The sequence below is a fragment of the Protomyctophum bolini genome, assembly GCF_963924005.1.
Source record: "Protomyctophum bolini genome assembly, chromosome: 8".
In the NCBI taxonomy this organism is placed as follows: domain Eukaryota; kingdom Metazoa; phylum Chordata; class Actinopteri; order Myctophiformes; family Myctophidae; genus Protomyctophum; species Protomyctophum bolini.
Genome location: NC_137869.1, coordinates 3,731,252 through 3,755,964, shown reverse-complemented (window position 1 = coordinate 3,755,964; position 24,713 = coordinate 3,731,252). Strand labels below are relative to the sequence as shown.

At 46.3% G+C, this 24,713-nt stretch overlaps 1 protein-coding gene across 1 annotated transcript in view; it reads right to left on the bottom strand.

The window, feature by feature from the left end:
• Positions 1-24,713, bottom strand: part of shroom2a (shroom family member 2a) — a 111,502-nt gene that overhangs the window by 28,107 nt on the left and 58,682 nt on the right. Inside the window, exons 4-11 of the mRNA XM_080769662.1 lie at positions 11,266-11,388; positions 10,133-10,311; positions 8,527-9,200; positions 7,640-8,291; positions 6,264-7,033; positions 5,015-5,348; positions 3,105-3,565; positions 1,309-1,403 (exon numbers count right to left, since the gene is read on the bottom strand). Coding sequence (XP_080625788.1) covers positions 1,309-1,403; positions 3,105-3,565; positions 5,015-5,348; positions 6,264-7,033; positions 7,640-8,291; positions 8,527-9,200; positions 10,133-10,311; positions 11,266-11,388 — 3,288 coding nt within the window. The remainder of the gene's footprint in view (positions 1-1,308; positions 1,404-3,104; positions 3,566-5,014; positions 5,349-6,263; positions 7,034-7,639; positions 8,292-8,526; positions 9,201-10,132; positions 10,312-11,265; positions 11,389-24,713) is intronic.

Sequence of the window (24,713 nt, the reverse complement as noted above, 5' to 3'; positions counted from 1 at the left end):
TAGTGACTGTAGTGAGTGGCCCCTCCAGGCTAGTGACTGTAGTGAGTGCCCTCCAGGCTAGTGACTGTAGTGAGTGCCCTCCAGGCTAGTGACTGTAGTGAGTGGCCCCACCAGGCTAGTGACTGTAGTGAGTGCCCTCCAGACTAGTGACTGTAGTGAGTGCCCTCCAGGCTAGTGACTGTAGTGAGTGCCCCACCAGGCTAGTGACTGTAGTGAGTGGCCCCACCAGGCTAGTGACTGTAGTGAGTGCCCTCCAGGCTAGTGACTGTAGTGAGTGCCCTCCAGGCTAGTGACTGTAGTGAGTGCCCTCCAGACTAGTGACTGTAGTGAGTGGCCTCCAGGCTAGTGACTGTAGTGAGTGCCCTCCAGACTAGTGACTGTAGTGAGTGCCCGCCAGGCTAGTGACTGTAGTGAGTGTCCTCCAGGCTAGTGACTGTAGTGAGTTCCCTCCAGGCTAGTGACTGTATAGTGAGTTCCCTCCAGGCTAGTGACTGTATAGTGAGTTCCCTCCAGGCTAGTGACTGTAGTGAGTGCCCTCCAGGCTAGTGACTGTAGTGAGTGCCCCACCAGGCTAGTGACTGTAGTGAGTGGCCCCACCAGGCTAGTGACTGTAGTGAGTGGCCCCTCCAGGCTAGTGACTGTAGTGAGTGGCCCCTCCAGGCTAGTGACTGTAGTGAGTGGCCCCACCAGGCTAGTGACTGTAGTGAGTGCCCCTCCAGGCTAGTGACTGTAGTGAGTGCCCCTCCAGGCTAGTGACTGTAGTGAGTGCCCCTCCAGGCTAGTGACTGTAGTGAGTGCCCTCCAGGCTAGTGACTGTAGTGAGTGGCCCCTCCAGGCTAGTGACTGTAGTGAGTGCCCTCCAGACTAGTGACTGTAGTGAGAGCCCTCCAGGCTAGTGACTGTAGTGAGAGTGCCCACCAGGCTAGTGACTGTAGTGAGTGCCCCACCAGGCTAGTGACTGTAGTGAGTGCCCCACCAGGCTAGTGACTGTAGTGAGTGGCCCCTCCAGGCTAGTGACTGTAGTGAGAGTGCCCACCAGGCTAGTGACTGTAGTGAGTGCCCCACCAGGCTAGTGACTGTAGTGAGTGCCCCACCAGGCTAGTGACTGTAGTGAGTGCCCTCCAGGCTAGTGACTGTAGTGAGTGCCCTCCAGGCTAGCGACTGTAGAGAGTGCCCGCCAGGCTAGAGAGTGCCCGCGGCGAGCAGACGATGGATTAACATAGAGGTCTACAAATCAAACACAGTCCATAATAAATCAAGTCTTAGTCTTTGGTCCAACAAACTGAAGCGTTTGACAGATGTTCTTACCTCGCGGCGTCGCTTCCACCCGGTTGGTCAGCTTCACTCTCCTCCTGCTGCTGGGAATACTCTGCAGACTTCCTCCCGGGCACCGGAGCCTTATTCTACACAGAGACAAACGCATGTCCCCGTTATGCAAAAAACAAACAAACAAACATACAAAACAACGCAGAGAGAGAGGAAGCATCCACTTCTCACAGGTGTCAAAGGCTCCTGTCAACTCGACAAGACTTGTTTGGTTTCTAACGAGACAAAAACAAAAGGTGGAGGGTGTGCCTCCGCCTCCGCCTCCTCCTCCTCCTCCGCCGCCAAACCTGGATTAATATTTGACTTGGCTTTCTGTCGCGCCTTTCTTTTCTCTCTTAGTCACCTCGGCGAGCGAGCTCGTCTAAACAAAGGATTATGACTTTCATAACACGTTGATACAGTCAGGGACCGGTGCGCTGCATGAGTGCATGACGAGGGCAAAGGGCTCGCATGGTGTGTACAGCACAGTCTAAAATAAACACTGGTTCTCAACCTGTGGGTCGGGACCAGGGGGGCAGTCAGACAGATATTTTGTGAAGCCACTAAGGAAATGAAAGTTCATATAATGGCCTGTTGTGGCGCTGTCATTGGGCTCAAAAAAACCCATAGCCCCATAGAAGTCCATGTATTTGGGCCCAACTTCACCTAGACTGTATTACCTTAATAAACATGGTCATGAATACTTTCTGCTTCCAGTCACTAGTTTAAAGTCTCATTTCTAATGTCATAATATTCTTTTTGGAAAATTATGGTCCCATTTATAAAAAGAATGACCATAAAGTCGCGCATGTTCTGAGGGGCGTGGCTACCGTTACAGTCTATGAACGGGATCCCGCACCCACTCGAGTCAAAATAAAAACCAACAAAGAAGAAGGGGGGAAGTCCCGCCTCGTTGTCTGGGCCAGCCAATGGGCCAGCTGGGCCCAAACAGATCTAGAAAGATGGCGACTTCCATTGCAAGGACTGACAGGCTTCATTTTATGTTCATGTTAGACCCGCGGAACGCTTTGTCCATAGTTTTTTACAGTCTATGGTCGGGAGCCACAGGGGGTCCCCTCCCCACACATATGTGTTTTTTAGGGTTTTTTTGTGGTGCAATAACCACTCCTATAGACACATTCAGAAACGGGTCTCACGGTCGCAGCAAACGCATTTCCTTTGTAGGCGGGGACGACATATCTGCGGTGTGTAAACTCGCATGTCTTGTACTACATTGAACGGTAGAGTGACTGCCTCAAACTTTATACTCTTTAAACTGCTTTTTACTAGCACTAACTTTACAGAGATGCCCCAGAACATTGGGATGAACCTGTGTTGTTATGGCTGCTCCAAGAGTAGTGGCAACATTCAACTTTGGAGAGAAATGGAATGTAACAAAAAAAAACCCAACAAAAACGAAATAAACATCAGAATTAGCTAAACTGTTACTTTAACTGGGCGGGAACCCCTTTTGGTGTTATGTTATGCATTTATGCATTATGCATTATGCTTTAGCTATTGAAAAATAGCTGATCTACAAGCTCATAGCGCGCCACCGAGTGGCGCGCTACGAGCTTGTAGGTCTGCTATTTTTGAAAAATCGAAGGACGACTGACATAGAAACATAGCTTTTTCAGAAAACTGTCAGGATGTAGAAGACATTCTTAGAATCTGATCTCAGGTCAGAACGGGTTAGACATCAGTATCAATATCGACCAAGAATGTCCATATTAGTGCATAAATAGCATAAAAATAATAATAATAATAAGGTCTAAGAGGACAGCGTCTCGTCAGCTCACCAGTCTGTAGAAGTCGGCTGAGGGCGAGGAGCGGGACCGCTCGTGGTGGAAACCGCCGGGCGCTGTGGCCTGCACTTCCTGTCCCGCGGGCCCCCCCGGCCCCTGGTGGTCCAGGATGTTGTCGGCGGAGTGATAGCGCCCCCCGGAGGCCCTGGAGGTCTCTGCGCCGCCGTGCAGGGCTCCTCCTCTCTTCTTCTGGCCGTTCCAGCGCGCCTCGTACTCGGCGAAGGTTCCCAGCCTCTGCTGCTCCAGGAGCGCCGACGTCGGCGTCTGCTCGCCGCCCGGCGCCGATTGGTCCTCGTCGACGTAACGGACGGCCTGACATGATTGGGCGCCTCTGGGTGGCGCCGCCGTGGAGCTGGGGACCGCGCCGCCGTTGGGGTCCTTGGGGTCCTCGTAGCGGTGTTGTTGCATCATCATCGGCGTCATGGTCGGCGGCGGTTTGGGAAAGGAGGGTTTACCTGTATAGCCAGAGATGTGCCACGGTTAATAATGATCTGGTGCCAGACAGAGATGTGCCACGGTTAATAATGATCTGGTGCCACCCACATATAGAACAAATTCACTTTCCACAGCACTGCCACTCAGGTGTGGAATGCCCCGCCCCCCCCCTTCCCTCAAAACAAACAAATCACTGCAGGCTTCCTTTAAAAACCGGTCTGGAAAATCACCTATCAATGTCAGCGGGTCAAAAGGAGAGAAGATGACTGCCCAACCTCCCCATACCCCCCCCCCCCCCACCCTTTGAGTGATTTATTTGTATTTACTACTGTAAATAGTTTTCATGTTTTTGAGGTATCTCGATTACTGTCATCATTGTGTTGTGAATGAATGCACTGGGACCCGAATGGAAACAAGTGTTTCGGTTCTGTCCTTTTGGATAAATGTGCTTTGACTGTACCATGTACTGTTTTGCATTTGTTATTGTCTAATAAAATAATCAATCAATCAATCAAATCAGACTGATTTAATTGATTATAAAAATATATATATTGATTTTGACAAATTAATCTATTTTTTTCCAAAACAGCTAAATCAGCCGATCTATACAAGATTACAGCGCAACGTGTTGCAATGATGATTTTAATTATTTAATAGTATTTTTTTGGCTTAAAGGACAACTTTAGTTTTTTTTCAACCAAGGTTCATGTTTTAGGTTGTTATTAGAGAAACTAAAAGGTGAGTGTTCATTTTCTTTCATTTGCTGCTTTCTTTCGTTTTAGGGATTTGAGCTCTTTTTGACAGGGGGGGCGGGGGCATTCGAGCATGGGGCTAAATATGTATTTATTTTACAAAATTGTATGGCGATTACTTTTTTAAATTATTTACTATAGACCTACTACACCCCAAGAAATTACATCTGGTCACAAAAGATCACGAGATCTACTGAATACACACACAGTATACTGTAAGCCTTCCCCCAGTAGGCTACCTTCACATTCAGTAGATCCTGTGATCTTCCGTGACCAGATGTAAGTTCCTAGTAGGACTATAGTAAATAATAAAAAGATAAATCACCATAAAATGTTGTACAAAAATACATATTTAGCCTCATGTTCGAATGTCAAAAACAGCTAAAATACCTAAAACGAAAGAAAGCAGCAAATGAAAAAAAAAAGTACACTCATCTTTTACTTTCTCTAATAACAACCTAAAACATGAACCTTGGTTGAAAAAAACTAAAGTTGTTAATTAGATGAATTGATTTAGTAAAAAGTTGGTGTGATATATATAGTAGAGAGATTCTGCGTTCACACGGGCAGATGCAAAGCTACACAGTGCATTTGTAGCTGTAATCTTAGCTACAAATGTCGAATGCATCTTTGCATCTTCCATTGACAATGAATGGTAGACTGTATCTTTGCATCTGCCCGTGTGAACGTGCGTTATATTATTGGATCATAATTTACCTGCACCCTCGAAGCTCCTCCTCTGGTCTCCCCCCCCCTCCTCCTCCTCCTCCTCCTCCGCCGTCCTCCCCACCTCGTGGATCTTATCCGGCTCCGAGAACGACCTCGCCTTCTTCTTCTCCGCCGGGAAGCGCTTCCGACTTCCGATCCGCGTCACGGGAGGAGGAGGAGGCCCCGCCTTCCCCCCCACCGCGGTCAGAGAGCCGCCCACGTCTTTACGAAGCGCGGAGGAGGAGGAGGAGGAGGGGGGGTGCTCCAGTAGAACGGGCTCCAGGTCGCGCCTCCGGAAGGAGGTGGCTTTGAGCACGCGGGCCTGCGCCTCCTTCAGGTGATCCTGGGAGGAGGAGGAGGAGGAGTTTGGACAGGGAAATCACTATTATTTGTTCAAAAGTTTTTTACACCAAATAATAATGAATAATCGAACACAAGTCAAACATACAAATCAATGAAAACAGAAACAGAAGAAAGAAACAAAAAAACAGAAAAATAGCTTGACATAACTACAACAGTACAGCATTTTCCAAGTTGAGTGTAAGACTAGGCAGGAGAAGAGCTGGAGACATGACTCACAATACACTTCAGTTACTGTATATAAAGGCATTATTTCAGACACAACAACCACTACATGACACTTTTACAGACCCAACAACATACACTGAAACACCCAAATACAATATCACAGAAGTCCATCTGAGTTCGTTTTTAGACTCATAGTCATTTTGATTTAGTTCTTAGTCACATTTCTTTGTCAACTGAAATGTTTTAGTCAAGTAAGAATCACAAGATTTTAGTAAACTAAATCTACAGTTGATGGTGTAGATATAAAAAAATAGCAGACCTACAAGCTCATAATTTATAAATGCGTCTCGCTGCGACGCATTGTGAGCTTGTATATCTGTTTTTTTTCCAGCATGAAACCAAGCATAATGTGACTCGTCTTAAGAACTATAGTTCTTTCTTCTCCTTAACATTTTAGTCTAGTTTTTTATTTATTGACGAAATTGTCAAAATGTGTATGTAGTCACAGTTTTGTTCATCATAAGTTATGATGTTGAATGATGACATTTCACATTATGCTTGGTTTCATGCTGAAAAAATAGCAGATATACAAGCTCACAACTAAACTAATTAAAAAACAAGTTATGATTCATAACTTTTTAATGAGTTTAGTCCTCAGGTACAATAGGTAGCCGACCGAATATAATATAATATTCCGTGGTAGTTTATAGTGGACTAAAACCCAGCCTACCTTGTAGGAGGTCGTCGGCTGGGAGCCCCCGGTGGACGTCCTCCACACGTCGTCCTCCTCCTCCTCCTCCTCGTCCCCCCCGGTGAGCGCGGCGGCGCTCACGCTCTTCTGCAGCTTGGCTCTCCTCGTCTGGATCTCGTTCCGCAGCGTGGTGGCGAAGCGCTCCGCTCGCCTCAGCGGCTGCTTGTTGCCGTCCGCCGCGGCGGTCTCACCGGCGCACGTCGTCTCGGCCGAAAACAGCGAGTGCAGCATGGGCGTGGCCCGCGGGCAGATGAGCTGTTGTTGTTGTTGTGGTTGTTTTGGACGCCGGAGCTCTGGCGGTAGTTCTCGTTGTTGTTGTTGTTGCGTTGTAGCCGGGAGAGACCTCCTCTGTTCGGACGGTTTGCTGCTCGCGTACGGCGGAGGCGTCTCCGCTGCGTTCTGGGAACCGATCCGCCTCTGGCCGCCGCTTCCTCCTCCTCCTCCTCCTCTGTCGTCGGAAGCGGGTTTAGCTAGCGAGCTCTCCGGCGGCGGCGCGGCAGCTAGAGGCGCCGCGGCCGCGGGCTGTTTATAGGCCGACGGGCCGTCTTCCTGCTTAACGCCGTATCCGTTTGTGTTCTTGGTGCTGACCACATGGTGGTGCTGTTTGGCCTGTTTGCTGACCGTCTGGGGGTCGTTATTATTACTGTTGGTCACCTCGGTTCCCGCCGCGGCGGTGGCTTTCTTGTCCTCAGTCGTCGTCGTCGTGGTCGTCTTCCCCAGCGGCGGCAGCGGGTGTCCACCAGGTGGGGCTGTCGTGGTTACAAGATTTAAGTTGACGATTAATTTATTGTCACAAAAAATTAATGTATTCTGTTTTGGGCATCGTAAACATTTGAATAAAGAATACATTTATGTTTGCCTGGTAAGACAAATAACTGAAATATAGTTAGAAATTAGTGACATATATGTTTTATATTTTTGTATACTTAAATAAAATAGCCGGAAATAGCTGATCTACGCGTCACTTTGCGTCACTTGTAAGTCTGCCCTTTCAGCTTTTATTTTAATGTATGGACATTTTTCAAAATGGAAAGTTTTAACATGATGATTATGACAAAACAATTGCGACTATCTCAGATAATTGAAGATTAAAACGACGGCGTCATAATTTGCGACAGGCCCACCTCCTCCAGGCTGGCACGCCGTGATGCAGTAATAATAATAATAATAATAATAATACTAATAATAATAATACCTGCTCCAGGCTGGCGCGCCGTGACGCAGTAGTAATAAATAATAATAATAATAATATTAATAATAATACCTGCTCCAGGCTGGCCCGCCATGATGCAGTAATAATAATAAATAATAATAACAATAATAAAAATAAATAATAATACTAATAATACTAATACCTCCAGGCTGGCGCGCCGTGACGCAGTAGTATCTGTGTGCGGCGGCGCTGTCAGTGTTCTGGTTGCCGGCCGTAGGGGGCGTGGTCGACGAAGGGTTGGAGACGTTCCGTCCCTGGTTGGTGTTGTTGTTCCCGTGAAGCTGTCCGGAGGAGGAGGAGGAGCTGGCGGCCGTGGGCAGCTCCTGCATGCTGCTGTAGTATCCGCTGACGTTGGACGGCTTATTGACGACCGCCGCTGTCGCCGACACGCTCTTGGTCTGGGCGTAGAAAGTGCTCTTGTTGTCGTTGGCGCTGTAGTGCCATTGGCTGTAGGGCTGCGAGGAGGAGGAGGAGGAGGGCGGGCCCAGACGGACGTCGCTGCTGGACAGGGAGTACTGCCGGTTGGAACCCAGCTGGTTGTGATTGTCGGGCGGGAAGTAGAACTGTTCCGCGGTGGCGGTGTCGCTGCTTTTGGGCGGCGGCGGCGGGGGGGCAGCAGCGACGACGTGGTGGCCGCTACGCCGGCCTTCGGCGGCGGCGGCGGGGCGTTTGCCGATGTTGTTGTTGTCGGACGGCGGCGGCGGCGGCTCCGTTCTCTTCGGGTAGACGCCGACGGCGGCGGCGGCGGGGCTGCTGTCGGGGTAGGCTATGACGAGACCCCTCTCCTGGACCACCTTCAAATAGAAACACATCACATCAACCTCCAAGTCCAGGAAGGAAGTGAGCCCAGTGCCAATGACATCAGAGACACTAGTGGGCTCACTGCTACAATCTAAACTATCTAAAACCACATATTACACACATAAAGTGTTCTAAAGCTCCTGAACATCATTAACATATATTTTTTGGCAAAAAGGGGTGAAGTGTCCCTTTAATTAACGGTATCTACATTTGGGGCGGTATATTCACCTTGGTCGCGGCGAAGCTGTCGCTGCGCACCGGGGGCGGCGGGGGGGGAGGCGAGGGGGACGGCGTGGAGGAGGAGGAAGGGGCGGCGGAGGCCTTCTTCCTCTCGGGGACGTGCCACACGGGGCCACAGCTGGCCCTCACCACGCCGCTGGAGGGCCGCGGGCCGCCGGCGGTCTGCTGGGGGCTGTCGGAGCGCTGCTGCAGCGATGAGGGGCTGTCTCTGCCTCCCCCTCCTCCTCCTCCTCCCCCTCCGCCCGTCACGTGCAGGTACCCGGGGGGGGGTCTGTCCGGGGGGTCCGGCCTGGCGCCCTCCGTCAGGCTCTGGCTGTGCCCCCGGCCGCTGTGCCGGCCCCCGCCGCTGACCCCCTGTTGCCCCGAGGAGGAGGAGTCCCACTGGCTGACCTTGAACGGGACGTTCTCCGTGGAGGCGGTCAGGTTGCCAGGTTGGGGCAGAGTGTAGTCCAGGTTGCCAGGTTGGGACATAGTGTAGTCCAGGTTGCCAGGTTGGGACAGAGTGTAGTCCAGGTTGCCGGGTTGGGACAGAGTGTAGTCCAGGTTGCCAGGTTGGGACAGAGTGTAGTCCAGGTTGCCAGGTTGGGACAGAGTGTAGTCCGGCGTCCCAGAGCTGGTGGAGAAGGAGCTGTAGGCCGAGTCCCGCTTCCCTCCTCCTCCTCCTACGGAGAAATAGAATATCACAATAGTTTTGTCAAGAAGTATCACGATAAGTTAAACTTAATAAGGTGAAGAAAGAGGCACATTGTTCCACTGTCTATGGTCCTGTCCAAAGTTTATGGAATTTTGGGGGAAGGTCGGGCAGGAAATACAGAAGATTTTGTCAATACATACAGTATTGTACCAGAACCAAAGTTCTTCCTGCTCGGTCTGTACCCAGAGGGACAGAAGATAAAGCTAATGAACAAATGTTTATAGATATGTGTCTTTTACAAGCTAAGAGAATGATAGCGTTGACCTGGAAGAGGCCAGACAAACCAAGTATTACACAGTGGTTCAGGGAACTGTCTTTATGTTTACCTTTGGAAAAGATTGCATATATTCAAGAAGTGTTTCAGGAGGTGTGGGGACGTTTTATAAGTTACATAAAGAACAATAATTTGTCACATTTAATGGATGGAGCTGAAGAGGAGTAGTGCTGTTGCTGTTAGTTTTTGTTTTTTGGTTATCGTTTTGCTTTCTTTATATTAGTATTGTCTTGTAATGTTCATTGCTGTTTTCTGTATGTTTGTACAAATATACAACACAACTTACATTCTGTGTTATATTATATAATATGCAACACAACTTATATTGGGTGTGCAGAAGAGCACATCGCCATGGTGTCTGTCTGTCTGTCTCTCATCCAGCCTCTCGTCCTCTCCTCTTCCTCCTTGCAGGAGGAGTGAACCTGTCTGTCTGTCTGTCTGTCTCTCACCAAGCCTCCTCTCCTCTTCCTCCCTCCAGGAGGAGTGAACCTGTCTGTCTGTCTCTCATCCTCCTCTTCCTTATTCCATATTTTGTATGTTTGTACATTTGTGTGTAAAAAAGTTATCATATTAGTATCATATGGTGTTGGTCCCGACGATATTATGTCCATGAAGCCGTACAGTACCTCCTCCTGGGTGGTTGAGCTGCTCCTGGCTGCTGCTGGCGGGGGACGAGTGGTGGTGGTGGGGGGGACACACGCCGTGCTCCAGGCTGTCCATGGAGCCCAGGGAGCTGAACTGGTCAGAAACCCGCCGCAGGTTGGTCTGGTCCCAGCCGGAGGAGAGGTCTGTGGACGACGACGAACTGGGGGGAGAGAGAGAGGGAGAGGGAGGGGGAGGGGGAGAGAGGGGGAGAGAGAGAGAGAGAGAGAGGGAGAGGGAGAGGGAGAGGGAGAGGGAGAGGGAGAGGGAGAGGGAGAGGGAGGGGGAGGGGGAGGGGGAGGGGGAGGGGGGGGGGGGAGAGGGAGGGGGAGAGGGAGAGGGAGAGGGAGAGAGAGATTTTATATATAAAGAATTTGAATCCACCATTAATAACTCATCACTTCAATATGTTCTGGGAGAACATCACCACACGGAATGTGGTGATGACGTCACAAAGATTCACTGTCACCTCACAGACACACGGAATGTGGTGATGACATCACAAAGATTCACTGTCACCTCACAGACACAGGGAATGTAATGATGATTTTTCCACCATCTAGCAGCCTCGTTGCTCCAGAAGAACCCTCTCCAGACTCAGAGAATAAATACGTAGGAAAGTTTCACAGAATGTCTGAGTTTCCAGTCTGTCAAAGGCTAAACACTGGACTTCCAGAAGGCACAGAGTCAGTGGAGGAAGAATTGGACTAGAAGTCAAACTAACGGAAATGTCAGAATATGAGAATATCTTTACTGTCATTGTACAAGACAACGGAATTGATTTGAAATCCAGCTCAGTGCATTTAAAACAAAAGACATAATACTCTATATAAATACAAAATACAAACATTTAACGGTACGCATATTGCATATATAAGTCCTTTTAGTCCATAAAGTTTCGAGTGTCAGAGTTCAAGTGTCAGTGTTTGTTAGCATGAAAATATACTTAAATCAGCATAACAAAAAAGTACTAATTTGTAGTCATCTTATACACGGCCATTTCAGAATCATATGTCATGTTGTTGGACTGTATATAATTATTGGTAGAATGCAGAAGCCAACGTGTCATGCCTCCTCCAGGCCAGTTGCAGAGGTCTACTGTACTCTACTACTGTACCTTGCGTCATATCTGGTGTGCCACACTTGTGCGGGAGGAGACTGGGTCTTGGCCGTCTCCGATTGGCTCTCGTTGAACTTGGTGGAGTGCCAGGAGTGAGGCCTGCTGATGGGGTCACTCCTCCTGGAGGGAGGAAGAGGAGGAAGAGAAGGATGAGACAGAGACAGACAGACAAGTTCACTCCCCCTGGAGAGAGGAAGAGGAGGAAGAGGAGGATGAGAGACAGACAGGCAGGTTCACTCCTACTGGAGGGAGGAAGAGGAGGAAGAGGAGGCTGGGTGAGAGACAGACAGACAGGTTCACTCCTCCTGGAGGGAGGAAGAGGAGAGGCTGGATGACAGACAGACAGGTTCACTCCTCCTGCAAGGAGGAAGAGGAGAGAGGAGGCTGGATGAGAGACAGACAGACAGACAGACAGACAGACACAGACAGACAGACAACATGGCGATGTGTTTCTTCTGCACACCCAATATAACACAGACTGTAAGTCGTGTTGTATATTTGTAAGACAAAACCAAACAAAACTAAAAGTATTTAGTTAAAAGGTTAACGATTGTCCAACTGTCCTGAGGACTGAGGGTGGGATAGGGGAATGGGGTTTTTATTTGATCTTTTATATATCTTTTGTCACCGTCACTCTTGTTTGTAGTAATGCCATCAATTATAATGATACTATAGTATCATTATAATTGATGGCATGGGTGCAGGCTTTAGTTCCGACATACTATTGATCCAAAACCTCAATCCTAACCTAACCCTAACCGCAAGCACGGGAGCAGCGCATGTCGGACCATCGCTTTTTCGCATCCCATCGCATGTCCCCCCGCTTCGGATCTTCGGTGTGTCGGAAAAGCGTGTGCATCCCGATGGCATTACTACAAATGAAGGCTATTCTTTATTGATTCCTGTCATTGTCACACTATGTGAATTTATTTAATTCCATCTATAAATGCTTTCCCCTGGGCTTTAGATGGAAAACTTGAATACAAAGATTTTGAAAAGAAAGAAAAGTTGAAGGTCTATATTCCCTTTCTGATAGTAATCATTTATATACAGTATTTGCTTAGTAAGAAGGGTCTCTCCTTCTCTTTAGAAAAACAGAAAATAATTTTTTTACCCAATCAGGATGCATGATAGACAAGTGGAAATGGAAGTGATGAAACAACTAAATGAGCACACACTATTGGAATGGATCACTGTGAACTTTAAGGTGATTGGATTACGTTTGTGAAGTTCTCTCTCCTAATCGGCTCAAATTGGAATCTGCATCTGAACAAACACTATGATACACAGTAGAATAAAAAGGACTATATAGCTTTAACTTGTGATTGAACATAAAAAGATCACTAGCATCACCTTTAAGCCATTTTGGGCGGGAACCCCTTTTTGGTGTTAGCATTATGCTATGCTTTAGCTATTGAAAAATAGCAGATATACAAGCTCATAGCGCAAGTGGCGCGCTATGAGCTTGTAGATCTGCTATTTTAGAAAAATCAAAGAACCGACATAGAAACATAGGCTTTTTCAGAAAACTGTCATTTTCAAACAGACATTTTTATAATCTGATCTCAGGTCAGAATGGGTTAAGTCATTGTACGAAGAATAGTGAAAATAGCAGATCTACAAGCTCACAACGATTCACTACGCGACACATTGTGAGCTTGTAGATGCCATTTTGGAAAATGTCTTCCTATTGTCAGGCTTACTCCCTGACAACCCCACCAGAAACCATGTATGTACAGTTGAGACATGCCCTCCTGAAAGGCTCTTTCTGAAAGGCATGGTACAACAAAATATTATAAAATAAAATAAAATACTCTTGTCAATGTCTGGATGAAATAACACATGTCTTTGCTAAAGTGATTAGGGACGCACCAATTGATCAGTCGTACATCACTAATGGCCTCAGTGTATCACCAAATGGTCGATGTTTATCTGTCGTTACGTATACGAGTTAATTTGTGCTCATTAACACACATAGTGTGGTCAAAGGCTGAACGTTTTAAAAACTGTTATTTATTTTATAGAGAAGATTTCGTCATTTCCCCAGCATCAGCTTTCAGCCAATTTGTTTTGGGCCTGTTTTGACTTTTAAACCTTATTGGCATATTGACCAATCGGTGCATCAAAATTACATCAAATGTCTGCAATTGCATGGCCGTTTTTGCTACTTAAATAGAATTATGACATTTTTAATATTTTTCTGGGTCTAACATGGGACCTATGGGGCCTTCCAGTAGACTATACAAAAACACAGGTGTTATGATAACAGCGCTAACCACACACAGAGACACAGACGTGAGGACAGGTGATGAACCTTTTGGGGAATACAAAGGGAATAATGTTACTACTTACTACACTATGAGGTGATAATATGAGCTGGTCACTGAAGGGTGAAACTTCTCTCAGAGGAAGGAAGGAAGGGCCGGGGATGAGGAGGAGGAGGATGAGGATGAAGATGAGGATGAGGAGAGGAGGAGGATGAGGAGGAGGAGAGGAGGAGGAGGATGAGGAGGAGGAGGATGAGGAGGAGGAGAAGGAGGAGGAGGATGAGGATGAGGAGGGGAAAAGGAGAGGAGGAGGAGGATGAGGAGAAGGATGAGGATGAGGAGAGGATGAGGAGAGGAGGATGAGAGGAGGATGGAGGACGAGGAGGATGAGGAGGATGAGGAGAAGGATGAGGATGAGGATGAGAGGAGGATGAGGATGAAGATGAGGATGAGGAGAGGAGGAGGATGAGGAGGAGGAGGAGGATGAGGAGGAGGAGAAGGAGGAGGAGGATGAGGAGAGGAGGACGAGGAGGAGGATGAGGGGAGGACGAGGAGGAGGAGGAGGAGGAGGGGGAGGAAGAGGAGGGTAAAAGGAGACATGCTTCTATAGCGCTGGACTACGACAGAACCGTACCGTACCTCATGGAACTTCGCAAAATCTTGGTGAGAAAGCTTCGGGCCACGTGAACGTCACTCTCTGAGGGCATTTTCTGAGCTACAATGTCCACCATGTTCATATGCCTGCTGGGCAACAAGGAAGGGGGAGGAATACACAGTCATATCAATGTCCACCATGTTCATATGCCTGCTGGGCAACAAGGAAGGGGGAGGAATACACAGTCATATCAATGTCCACCATGTTCATATGCCTGCCGGGGGGGGGGGGGGGAATACACAGTCATAGAACGGTTGGTTGAAGAACTTCACTGGGACAATATGGGACAGAAGGGGCACAAATATATATACGAATATATTGTAGGACATGAATGAACGTTTGTCTGTGGTACTGGAGGACTGTCTGTGGTGCTGTCTGTGGTACTCGGTCTGTGGTACGATGTGGTACTGTCTGTGGTACTCTGTGGTACTGTCTGTGGTACTCGGTCTGTGGTACTCTGTCTGTGGTACTCGGTCTGTGGTTCTCGGTCTGTGGTACTGTCTGTGGTACTGTCTGTGGTACTGTCTGTGGTACTGTCTGTCTGTGGTACTGTCTGTGGTACGGTCTGTGGTACTGTCTGTGGTACTCGGTCTGTGGTACTCGGTCTGTGGTACTCGGTCTGTGGTACTCGGTCTGTGGTACTCTGTCTGTGGTACTGTCTGTCTGTGGTACTGTCTGTGGTACTCTGTCTGTGGTACTGTCTGTGGTACTCTGTCTGTGGTACTCGGTCTGTGGTACTGTCTGTCTGTGGTACTGTCTGTGGTACTGTCTGTCTGTGGTACTGTCTGTGGTACTCTGTCTGTGGTACTCGGTCTGTGGTACTCGGTCTGTGGTACTCGGTCTGTGGTACTCTGTCTGTGGTACTGTCTGTCTGTGGTACTGTCTGTGGTACTCTGTCTGTGGTACTCTGTCTGTGGTACTCGGTCTGTGGTACTCGGTCTGTGGTACACTCTGTCTGTGGTACACTCTGTCTGTGGTACTCTGTCTGTGGTACTCGGTCTGTGGTACTCGGTCTGTGGTACTCGGTCTGTGGTACTCGGTCTGTGGTACTCGGTCTGTGGTACTCGGTCTGTGGTACTCTGTCTGTGGTACAGGCAGGAGAGCCTCCCAATACCACAACCGAACGCTCAAAACTACTCTTCACACAACAACTCAACTGTGGCTCCATCAATCCATGATTTCATTTTAAAAAATCACATCCGTGTGAACTGAGTGGTGCAACTCCTCTCTCCCCCTGCCTCTCCCTCTCTCTCTCTCTCTCTCTCTCTCTCTGTAATTAGCAGGCAACAGTGCAACACTAACTCTCTCTCTCTCTCTCTCTGTTTCTGGCACAACAGCGCCACTGTAGCCCCTACTGGGGTACTCTAAACAGTCACATACAGTAGGTTAGGACAGACATTGCTGTGGTTGGACCACTCACAAAAAGATCTATCTTTATAAATGTGCATCCTTCTCACACCAGCATGGATGGAGCCACCGCGCCCTCTCCTGGTCACACCAGGGAACAACACTCACACACACACACACACACACTGTTGCTTTTTCTTCTCCTCAGGGTTAAATATTTGACACATTGTTGAGAACAGAACCCAGAAATACGTGCGTTTCTTTTTCTAAACGTTCACTCAGGACAGAGCCGTCACAGAGCGGCCTTGGTGATCCATACCGTAGCTGGGTTCGACTGGAGGGGGGGGGGGGGGTCACATGCTGCCATATGGGGGGGGGGGGGGGGGGGGCGAGGGGTGGCAGCCAGGGGGGCTTAACCCATTCTGACCTGAGATCAGATTCTAAAAATGTTCTTCTACATCCTGACAGTTTTCTGAAAAAGCTATGTTTCTTATGTCAGTCGTTTCTTCGATGTTTCAAAAATAGCAGACCTATACAAGCTCATAGCGCGCCACTCGGTGGCGCGCTATGAGCTTGTAGATCTGCTATTTTTCAATAGCTAAAGCATAGCATAACGCTAACACCAAAAAGGGGTTCCCGCCCAGAATGGCTTTAAGTGACAGAGAATCTCTTTACAGAACCTGGGGATCAGACTCCCTCCAAGCTGTCGTCTGCCCTCCAGACAGATAGGGATCAGTGAAGCTATAACAGGCTTGATCACACCGGGGGGGGACGCTAATGGATAGCATAGCATATAGCGCTAGGATGAGTCGTGCAATAATGGTTAACAGGAAGTATAGTTGCAGATCTACGAGCTTGTAGATTGGCTATTTTGGCACTATAGTGGTTAAAAAGGACCGCCTTCTCTTCCATGTTCAACTTCATATAATCAGTCCTCACTCAGAAACCTGTCTACTCACTCTGTGTCTCAGAGGAGGGCTGTGGACAGTTCAGAAACCTGTCTACTCACTCTGTGTCTCAGAGGAGGGCTGTGGACAGTTCATAAACCCGTCTACTCACTCTGTGTGTCAGAGGAGGGCTGTGGACAGTTCAGAAACCTGTTACTCACTCTGTGTCTCAGAGGAGGAGGGCTGTGGACAGTTCAGAAACATGTCTACTCACTCTGTGTCTCAGAGGAGGGTCATGGAAAGTTCAGATAGAGTTCAGAGAAGACAGACATGGTCTTATAATCTTATAATGAGCATTATAGGACCAATGGTTGAAGATGAGGTTGAAAACGGGGGAAAGTGCTCCTTAAATCACTGTCATCATGTGGAGTTATAGGGAACTCCTACATCATGTTTGGGGTTTAAATATAATATCATAAAAGGATGGACTGGCATTCCACACTCGTTCTTCATCAGTGTTTCCACACTTTAAGTGGGAGTTTAAACTGGCCAGTTCTATAAATCTGCCTTACAGGTCTGTAACTCTGAGTGTACAAATGGAACCAAATGGACCCTTACAGGTCTGCAACTCTGAGAGTGTACAAATGGAACCAAATGGACCCTTACAGGTCTGTAACTCTGAGTGTACAAATGGAACCAAATAGACCCTTACAGGTCTGCAACTCTGAGAGTGTACAAATGGAACCAAATGGACCCTTACAGGTCTGTAACTTTGAGAGTGTACAAATGGAACCAAATGGACCATTAAGGTCTGTAACTCTGAGAGTGTACAAATGGAACCAAATGGACCCTTACAGGTCTGTAACTCTGAGTGTACAAATGGAACCAAATGGACCCTTACAGGTCTGTAACTCTGAGAGTGTACAAATGGAACCAAATGGACCCTTACAGGTCTGTAACTCTGAGTGTGTACAAATGGAACCAAATGGACCCTTACAGGTCTGTAACTCTGAGTGTACAAATCAAACCAAATGGACCCTTATGGGTCTGTAACTCTGAGTGTACAAATCAAACCAAATGGACCATTACAGGTCTGTAACTCTGAGTGTACAAAACGAACCAAATGGACCCTTGCAGGTCTGTAACTCTGAGAGTGTACAAATGGAACCAAATGGACCTTTACAGGTCAAATGGAACCAAATGGACCCTTACAGGTCAAATGGAACCAAATGGACCCTTATGGGTCTGTAACTCTGAGAGTGTACAAATGGAACCAAATGGACCCTTACAGGTCAAATGGAACCAAATGGACCCTTACGGGTCAAATGGAACCAAATGGACCCTTACAGCACAAAGTGGAAGGCACCAGCACCACCCTGTCGAGGCCCCCGAGGCGGAGCGGTCCGATAAAGCCCAGTTTTAAAACACGGAGACTTTCTGCTGATTCCACAACATTAACAGTGGATTAAGAGTCCAGGCCATTTCAGAAGGACAAAGAAGAGAGGCCAGCACGAGGCGAGTCTTCCCTCTCCTCTCCTCTCCTCTCCTGCACTACAATGTTTGTGGCTTCCCTCTCCTCTCCTCTCCTCTCCTCTCCTCTCCTCTCCTCTCCTCTCCTCTCCTCTCCTCTCCTCTCCTCTCCTCTCCTCTCCTCTCCCCTCCTCTCCTCTCCTCTCCTCTCCCCTCCCCTCCCCTCCCCTCCCTTTCCGCTAGGCGCTAGCAGCAGCAGAGCCACACATGGCGCTCTCTGCCAGGCGCTGCTCTATTGGCATGCAAATGAGGAGCCGGGGGTATTTATGAGGGCAGATCGTCAGGGGCTACAGCTGGGCCGGCAGAGATATGCCAGGAAGAGTGAATCTATGGGGGGGGGGGGATTGTTCTCCTCTGATCTGTGAAGGAGGAACCAGAGAACTGTGTTGTCACAAGATAGCGGGACGTTTACAAAGCCTGGTTTTAAAAATAAAACCGGTCCGCTTTGTGGAGCGCGCACAGTCACACACACACACACACACACACACACACACACACACACACACACACACACACACACACACACACACAACGACCCCGTGGAATCTGTCAACATTGTCAATCGCGTGAAACGAGATGTGGTGTTACTGTAGATTAACAGTGGTTCCCAAAGTGGGGTCCGGGGACCCCCAGGGGTCCTTGAGGGAGTTCCTTGGGTTCCTTGACCCAGGGTCCCTATAGCACAGACCCATGGGGGACTCCGGTCAACAGAGTGTAAAGTTTAAGTTGTTAAATAAACAAATACATAAAAGTAGTTATTTACATCTGGACGATGTCGTCCCCAAGAATGACCCTGACAGCCAGATGATGACGTTTTGAACTGCATAAGGATAAGGATAACATTGAACTGCATAAGGATAAGGATAACATTGAACTGCATAAGGATAACATTGAACTGCATAAGGATAACATTGAACTGCATAAGGATAAGGATAACATTGAACTGCATAAGGATAACATTGAACTGCATAAGGATAACATTGAACTGCATAAGGATAACATTGAACTGCATAAGGATAAGGATAACATTGAACTGCATAAGGATAACATTGAACTGCATAAGGATAAGGATAACATTGAACGGGAGGCGGCCTTTTTTCCGACAGCATTCTAGCCGACGGGGCAACGATCCGATCCGCAGCGGGGGGACATTCGCTGCGATGCGAAAAAGCGATGGTCTGACATGCGCTGCTCCCGTGCTTGCGGTTAGGATTGAGGTTTCGGATCAATATGCTGTCGGAATAAAATACCTGCACCCCATTGAACTGCATAAGGATAACATTGAACTGCATAAGGATAAGGATAACATTGAACTGCATAAGGATAACATTGAACTGCATAAGGATAACATTGAACTGCATAAGGATAACATTGAACTGCATAAGGATAACATTGAACTGCATAAGGATAAGGATAACATTGAACTGCATAAGGATAACATTGAACTGCATAAGGATAACATTGAACTGCATAAGGATAAGGATAACATTGAACTGCATAAGGATAACATTGAACTGCATAAGGATAAGGATAACATTGAACTGCATAAGGATAACATTGAACTGCATAAGGATAACATTGAACTGCATAAGGATAACATTGAACTGCATAAGGATAACATTGAACTGCATAAGGATAAGGATAACATTGAACTGCATAAGGATAACATTGAACTGCATAAGGATAACATTGAACTGCATAAGGATAAGGATAACATTGAACTGCATAAGGATAACATTGAACTGCATAAGGATAAGGATAACATTGAACTGCATAAGGATAAGGATAACATTGAACTGCATAAGGATAACATTGAACTGCATAAGGATAACATTGAACTGCATAAGGATAACATTGAACTGCATAAGGATAACATTGAACTGCATAAGGATAACATTGAACTGCATAAGGATAACATTGAACTGCATAAGGATAACATTGAACTGCATAAGGATAAGGATAAGGATAACATTGAACTGCATAAGGATAACATTGAACTGCATAAGGATAAGGATAACATTGAACTGCATAAGGATAAGGATAACATTGAACTGCATAAGGGTAACATTGAACTGCATAAGGATAAGGATAACATTGAACTGCATAAGGATAACATTGAACTGCATAAGGATAACATTGAACTGAATAAGGATAAGGATAACATTGAACTGCATAAGGATAACATTGAACTGCATAAGGATAACATTGAACTGCATAAGGATAACATTGAACTGCATAAGGATAACATTGAACTGCATAAGGATAACATTGAACTGAATAAGGATAAGGATAACATTGAACTGCATAAGGATAAGGATAACATTAAACTGCATAAGGATAAGGATAACATTGAACTGCATAAGGATAAGGATAACATTGAACTGCATAAGGATAAGGATAACATTGAACTGCATAAGGATAACATTGAACTGCATAAGGATAAGGATAACATTGAACTGCATAAGGATAAGGATAACATTGAACTGCATAAGGATAACATTGAACTGCATAAGGATAAGGATAACATTGAACTGCATAAGGATAACATTGAACTGCATAAGGATAACATTGAACTGCATAAGGATAAGGATAACATTGAACTGCATAAGGATAACATTAAACTGCATAAGGATAAGGATAACATTGAACTGCATAAGGATAAGGATAACATTGAACTGCATAAGGATAACATTGAACTGCATAAGGATAACATTGAACTGCATAAGGATAAGGATAACATTGAACTGCATAAGGATAAGGATAACATTGAACTGCATAAGGATAACATTGAACTGCATAAGGATAAGGATAACATTGAACTGCATAAGGATAAGGATAACATTGAACTGCATAAGGATAACATTGAACTGCATAAGGATAACATTGAACTGCATAAGGATAAGGATAACATTGAACTGCATAAGGATAAGGATAACATTGAACTGCATAAGGATAACATTGAACTGCATAAGGATAAGGATAACATTGAACTGCATAAGGATAACATTGAACTGCATAAGGATAACATTGAACTGCATAAGGATAACATTGAACTGCATAAGGATAACATTGAACTGCATAAGGATAACATTGAACTGCATAAGGATAACATTGAACTGCATAAGGATAACATTGAACTGCATAAGGATAACATTGAACTGCATAAGGATAACATTGAACTGCATAAGGATAACATTGAACTGCATAAGGATAAGGATAACATTGAACTGCATAAGGATAAGGATAACATTGAACTGCATAAGGATAACATTGAACTGCATAAGGATAACATTGAACTGCATAAGGATAAGGATAACATTGAACTGCATAAGGATAAGGATAACATTGAACTGCATAAGGATAACATTGAACTGCATAAGGATAAGGATAACATTGAACTGCATAAGGATAACATTGAACTGCATAAGGATAACATTGAACTGCATAAGGATAACATTGAACTGCATAAGGATAACATTGAACTGCATAAGGATAACATTGAACTGCATAAGGATAACATTGAACTGCATAAGGATAACATTGAACTGCATAAGGATAACATTGAACTGCATAAGGATAAGGATAACATTGAACTGCATAAGGATAAGGATAACATTGAACTGCATAAGGATAACATTGAACTGCATAAGGATAAGGATAACATTGAACTGCATAAGGATAACATTGAACTGCATAAGGATAACATTGAACTGCATAAGGATAACATTGAACTGCATAAGGATAACATTGAACTGCATAAGGATAACATTGAACTGCATAAGGATAACATTGAACTGCATAAGGATTGGACGGTCTACACTACACTATAAACCAGACCAAAGATTAAGTTGCATTTCGACGGCGACAACATGCTAAAGCTTGGCTGATCGTGGCTTAACCTGAATGATGTCTGAATGACGGGAGGAGACCACAACAATCACAGATTAGGGTCACACACTGTCGACCCCCTAACACACCACACACACACACACACACACACACACACACACAGTAACACACACACACACACACACACACAGTCACACACACACTGTGTACACCCCATCTAAGTGAATGGTTCTCAAAGTGTGGTCCAGGGACCCTCAGCGTTGCCTGAGGTGGTTAGGTGGACCCGATTTTGTATACTCTGGAGAGTTAGTTAAGTTTGAGCACCACAGACAGGTCTAAATACAACTAGTTACGGTAGTTAAGTTTGAACAACCACAGACAGGTCTAAAAATACAACTAGTTAGTTAAGTTTGAGCACCACAGACAGGTCTAAAAATACAATAGTTAGTTAAGTTTGAGCATCACAGACAGGTCTAAATACAACTAGTTAAGTTTGAGCACCACAGACAGGTCTAAATACAACTAGACCCAGTATTAGGGTCACACATTCATGTCAACAAAGATACTTTTTCATTATCGGCCAAAAAGACAACACAACACAACACAACACCACAGCAGGCCGACGTCAACTCACCCAGATTCCCGAGATAGGGTTTCAAATGGCAAAGTAATAAAACAACAACAAAACATCCGCAACATAAGCCCTCCTCCTCCTCCTCCACCACCACAGTGTAGATGTATCAGTATCAGTGTGGAGGAGAGGGAGGTGTCTGTCTGTCTGTCTGTCTCGAGAGACAGTCAGACTGAGAGCAGACTCAGCAGAGAGAGTTGTCGGGCGTCCTACGTATAAGTAAGTGACACTTTTTAAAGCAGCCTGGCAGAGGACGCTCACTGGAGCACCACAGACTCTCTCTCCTCTCACAGACTCTGTCTTCTCTGTCTCCTCACAGACTCTGTCTCCTCTGTCTCCTCACAGACTCTGTCTCCTCTCTCTCCTCTCACAGACTCTGTCTCCTCTGTCTCCTCTGTCTCCTGTCACACTGCATTCCACAGACTCTTCAAAGACACACATGGAGGGCCCGCATCAACCCAAAACAAAAAAGCCCTGCTGGCCGGCGTGGCATCACCATGGCTCCACCGCGGCTACCAAAACACAGCACAGCAGGGAAAGAAGAGGAGGAGGAGGAGTAGGTCCACAGCTAACCCCTTCTCAAACACACAGGCCAGTAGTAGTATTAGTAGTAGTTCCACAGCTAACCCCTTCTCAATGTATATAGGCCTTGCCTACCGGCTTCAAATATAGTACTTTTACTTTGGCAGTACTGTACTGTAAGTATATTCTGAACAAATATAAAACTTTGCGACGCAATTATCTGTGAGCTTGTAGATAGATATAGATCCTCATATGTCCAAAACTGTTACTTTTCAGGATTCAATTTTTTTTTAAACGGCAAAAGTAGCAGATCTACAAGCTCTGAACAACTTGCAGATGTGCTACTTTTGATTAGTAGGTAGTAGGTCCACAGCTAACCCCTTCTCAACGTCCAAAGACACAGGCCAGTAGTAGTATTAGTAGTAGTAATAGTATTAGTAGTAGTAGTAGTAGTAGCAGAGGTAATAGTAGTAATAGTTCCACAGCTAACCCCTTCTCAATGTCCAGTACTTTTGAACGACGAGACGATAATCCATAATATACACACCACCACGTTGTCTCCTTGCTGTAACTATAAGTCCATCTCAGTCCATCTCCTCCTTGCTGTAACTATAAGTCCATCTCAGTGCATCTCCTCCTTGCTGTAACTATACTGTAAGTCCATCTCAGTGCATCTCCTCCTTGTTGTAACTATATAAGTCCATCTCAGCGCATGTCCTCCTTGCTGTAAACGACTGAATGAAATCCCTTCCCGCGGGATAAAATACAATCTAATCTACATGTTCCATCTATCTAGAAACAACTCAATCACAGACAGACAGCATGCGGGCAGAGTGGCCCTGCTTCAGTGAAACTGACCGACCGACTGACTGACTGACTGACCGTCCTCCGGGTGTGGATTCAGATCTCTCTCTCTCTCTTTCTGAGGATTAGGGGGGTGGTGGGGGCGGGGGGGGTTACCCCTGTAAAGTGTAAAGGGTGGGGTGGGGGTGGGGGGTTGTTGGTGAGGAGGAGGAAAGGGGGCTATTGTGTCATGGGCCAGTCCCCCCCTCGGAGTAATCCCCTTCTCCGTGTCATCTCATTGGCTCTCTGGAGGCCCGATATGCTAATGATGCGGGGATGAAATGACCCCCCCCTCCCCTCCCCCTCCCCCCCGCTGTGGGCCTGACGCGCATTTCTCCAGTCGCTATGACAACAGGTTGGTTTGTTAAGGGCAGCGCTGGAAGAGCTATACTCTGATTAGAAGTAGTAATACTCGATGGAAGACCTATACTCTGATTAAAAGTAGTAATACTCGATGGAAGACCTATACACTCTGATTAGAAGTAGAAATACTCGATGGAAGACCTATACTCTGATTAGAAGTAGAAATACTCGCTGGAAGACCTATACTCTGATTAGAAGTAGTAATACTCGATGGAAGACCTATACACTCTGATTAGAAGTAGAAATACTCGATGGAAGACCTATACTCTGATTAGAAGTAGTAATACTCGATGGAAGACCTATACACTCTGATTAGAAGTAGAAATACTCGATGGAAGACCTATACTCTGATTAGAAGTAGTAATACTCGATGGAAGACCTATACACTCTGATTAGAAGTAGAAATACTCGATGGAAGACCTATACTCTGATTAGAAGTAGTAATACTCGATGGAAGACCTACTCTGATTAGAAGTAGTAATACTCGGTTTCCAAGCATTACACGATATACGTCCTGGATTCTAAAATGGAACAGAGTGAGAAAAGAGGAA